The sequence below is a fragment of the Amphimedon queenslandica genome, unplaced genomic scaffold, assembly GCF_000090795.2.
Source record: "Amphimedon queenslandica unplaced genomic scaffold, v1.1 AMPQUscaffold_9537_Cont18387, whole genome shotgun sequence".
NCBI lineage: Eukaryota > Metazoa > Porifera > Demospongiae > Haplosclerida > Niphatidae > Amphimedon > Amphimedon queenslandica.
This window is the reverse complement of record NW_003550191.1, coordinates 1-3,834: the sequence shown is the minus strand read 5'-3', so window position 1 is coordinate 3,834 and position 3,834 is coordinate 1. Positions and strand designations below refer to the sequence as shown.

The window sequence follows — 3,834 nt, the reverse complement described above, 5'->3', positions numbered from 1 at the left end:
TCACCTTTTGCTGCCATTGTAATGTAGATACACCCACCTATGACGTCATCAAACAACTATGAATATCATTTATTGTAGCAATACTAATAATCATGTATAAAACCACACAACAAACAAGGTAACACTAATCCTATTATCAGTGTTATTAAAAGTAACTAATTAATAATTTCTTCAGTAACTAATTAATAATTTCTTCAACTGGTTCATTCCTAATGAAAGGTATTCCCAGTGCATCACCATGTGAATTCCATATACGGTAACCTGAGGAGACTAGCTCTCTTCCTGTGTAGAATAATAATAATAATAATAATAATAATAATAATAATAATAATAATAATAATAACAATAATAATAATTGTTAAATAATTCAATTTATTATTAATATCTAACCTAATGTTAGTTTGTATTTGATTGATGGGAACAAAGTGATCGAACGAGGATCAATCTGACAGCCGCTGAGAGTGAAATCAGAAATCTTGAAATTCAACTAATATAAAAAGAAATAGCATGATAATCAACTGGCTACATATAGCATAAAAACATAACATGTACAGGTATATATCAAACAAAATTATAAAAATGGACAATTCTCCTCTGGCCATTTTTGACAAAATAGCCTGTACTATAGTCCATAGTATTAAACTGCAGCTTTAATTTTAAACAAAAATCCAATTTTGATTGGAATCCTCTGAAAATAACTCTACATAATGCAGTCAATCTATTTTACATATTCCTGCTAATCCATAACTAATTCACAATACTAATATACTAAATACTGATTCTACATGTACCTCACAATAGCTGTTCTGCTCAACACAAAACTTTGCATCAACAGTTTTATCTCTCTCCTCCTCCTCTTCACTAGGAAACTCAGTGAATGTCACAGTAACACTGAGGGACACTTCCAGTGACTTTACTGGGAACTTCTGTCCAATATTCCACACTAGACTCTTATTATCAGGACCAATGCACAGACTAACTGATGTTGGTGATATGTTATCAATCTTCTCAATAGTTCCTCTACAATAAACAAAATTTTAATACCGTATAGCGCTTTATTTTGGCGGCGCTTCTGCTGTAAAATTCTAATTGGCGGTTTTTAATTTGGCGATTTTTGTGTACACATGCATTACTGAGCATGTGCATTAATGATTGGTGGTTTTAATATTGGTGATTCTGCTTGCAAACCGCCAATCGCCAAAATAAAACTCCACCATATTAAAGCACTATATGGTATATGGTAGTACAATTATATTTTTATTTATATATTTATTGGTTAACCTGTTAAAAAAAGGAATCACTACTTCACAGTACTCAAAGTTGTTCCTAATTGTTTCGTGTAGCTTCAATTGAACGAGTAGCTCAATAGTTCTATCACCCTAGAAATAATAATAAAGAGAGACACCAAAGATGCATGGCCTCGCCTCTAAAGCTGTTCGGGAGGCGTTAGGCTTAGCTAACAAAGCAAAGCTAGCCTATGCAAAGCTGGGCGAGGCCAATAACATTAAAGAAAGAATTAAATAAGTCAATACAATACATTTAGAGTGAAGAAACTGCAACCAGTTTCAAAATGGTTCATTTTTATGGACAAAATAGCTCGAGAAAGTTTATGTGACTCCAATCATCAATTGATATGCTTAACTCAATCTTGACCATATTATGATATTACTATATTCATGTACCTATCTCAACACTTTATATGATCAATATATCTTATTAAAAACTTATTCTGATTCATGTACATGTACATACCTTCATTTGATAGAATCCTCTTATTGGTATCAAAGCTGGTGACTGTTGATAATGACACAATGTGAATGTCTCCAGAGGAGCTGAGAACCTAACACTCCTTGAATAATGAGGAGTGTCAGTGTGTCTATTAGTAGTATCAGCTAGTACTGGCTCAGCATCAGACGACTGTACACAAGAATGAACAGTTAAGTGATCAAGGTGGGAGGAGTCAGGAGGCGTGGTCAAGTTTAATACTATGTCAGGGTGACCCTCAAGTTCCGCCTATTATATGAAATAAATGTTTATTAGTTTGTGTATTTTAATCAATCATTATACAGCATTTTCAATTATACAGTGTATATGCTATTAAAAATGAGAAATTCATTGCACTAACTAAAAGTACATCATTCTATCATATTATCCTTACAGTTTAATTAATAATTCTAATTAATAATAACTCGTTATGTACCTTGCATAATACTGATCCATACAATTGACATATGTCTTCAATGTCTTCTTTATCATACTATTGGTATGTAAATTAAAAGTCACAGCAACCCACTCACCTGGACAGCCCTAACTTCTTCTTTTATTCTAACATTAAGTTTTGAGCTTCCTTTATACACAGCTGGTCTCCATGAAGGAATCTAATAAGCAACAAAAATCGGGTTTTATCAAACACGGCTCAAAGCATTAAGTACAATAAGATTAAAGTAATCAAAGCATATAATAATAGTCTGATAGTAACTCTATACCACTTTATATTGGTGGTACTTTATTGTCATGATTTTACCATAAACAGTTTAACTGGTCAAAGGTTAAGTCCCATAGGAACACTAAGAGTTGGTCTTCAATAATAAACAGGCCAGCAGTATCACATTTAAATGGAGTCCATTATCTTTCCCAATCAAACATTGAGTCCCCCCAGCAGTATATCCACAATAATATACCACTACACAAACACTGTACCTTTTCCTTTGGCATAGCCAGCCCTTTCCTAAACTGGATCTGAAATTTCAAGTTAGAAGGATTAGTTTCATTAGGTGTACCAAAAGGAGCAGCCAGACAGAGGTACTGATATAATTCAGCTAACTGTGGTGAACTGGTCTCAAGTTTAACAGCTGAACTAAGTACCTCCATCATTCCCTCCAATAATGACACAGCAGCTGCAACACTGGGTCTATAATAGTATTGTTATAAAAAATAAATATTATCCCTAATACGTATATTGTCTAATACATGTACATGCACAAGTACTACAAAGTTTCTCATAGGACTTTGGCATAATATAATGCTTATGCAGCTTCTCGTCAGTGGTCACTGTCAAAGTCAAAAACAAGGCTAAAGACCCTGTACTATAGTAAATAAAATAGTCGTTAGCCAAATTTTATCAAAAATGAAATGGAGAGAATTCTCTATTTTATAATTTTTTCTGATACATATACATGTACTTATGTTGTGTAGAAAGTTTGAGCAGATTCCGATTAAAAGTAGATTTTCTATGAATTTTTAAAGCTGCTCCAAAATTCGGTCAAAGTCCCTGTACTGTAGTACAGGCTCTTTGGCCAAAATTTGCTAAAATTGAAAAGGAGAAAATTCTCTGCTTTTATAACTTTTTCTGATACATATACATGTACTTATGTTGTGTAGAAAGTTTGAGCAGATTCTGGTTAAAAGTAGATTTTCTATGAATTTTTAAAGCTGCTCCAAAATTCGGTCAAAGTCCCTGTACTGTAGTACAGGGTCTTTGGCCAAAATTTGCTAAAATTGAAAAGGAGAAAATTCTCTGCTTTTATAATTTTTTCTGATACATATACAGGTACTTATGTTGTGTAGAAAGTTTGAGCAGATTCCGGTTAAAATTGGATTTTTTTACAATTTTTTAGAGTTCTTCAAAATGCCATGTACATATTATAATGTACATTTACTTGTCAGCTCATGAAGCTCATGCTGTTTAGCTCACTTAGCATGCTTTGTGGGAAACCATGTGCACATGCATCAATAGCAATTGTTTAAGGATTAAAAATTGAATTCAGTGTAGCATATAATACATAATGTCTTACATCATAATGAGTGATGGTCTCTCATTGTTGATAGGATCAT

General features: G+C 32.9%; 1 protein-coding gene across 1 annotated transcript; it reads right to left on the bottom strand.

Annotated features, from left to right (window-relative positions):
• Nucleotides 1–68: 68 nt before the first annotated feature.
• Nucleotides 69–3,828, bottom strand: LOC100639171 (AP-5 complex subunit mu-1-like). Its single transcript, XM_020006628.1, has 9 exons — nt 3,795–3,828; nt 2,701–2,911; nt 2,298–2,378; nt 2,201–2,257; nt 1,753–2,013; nt 1,282–1,379; nt 792–1,020; nt 391–487; nt 69–282 (listed from the first exon to the last, which is right to left on the bottom strand). The coding sequence occupies exons 1-9, from the start codon at nt 3,797–3,799 to the stop codon at nt 179–181; spliced, it is 1,143 nt and encodes a 380-aa protein (XP_019862187.1). The 5' UTR covers nt 3,800–3,828; the 3' UTR covers nt 69–178.
• Between the last annotated feature and the right edge of the window lie 6 nt (nt 3,829–3,834).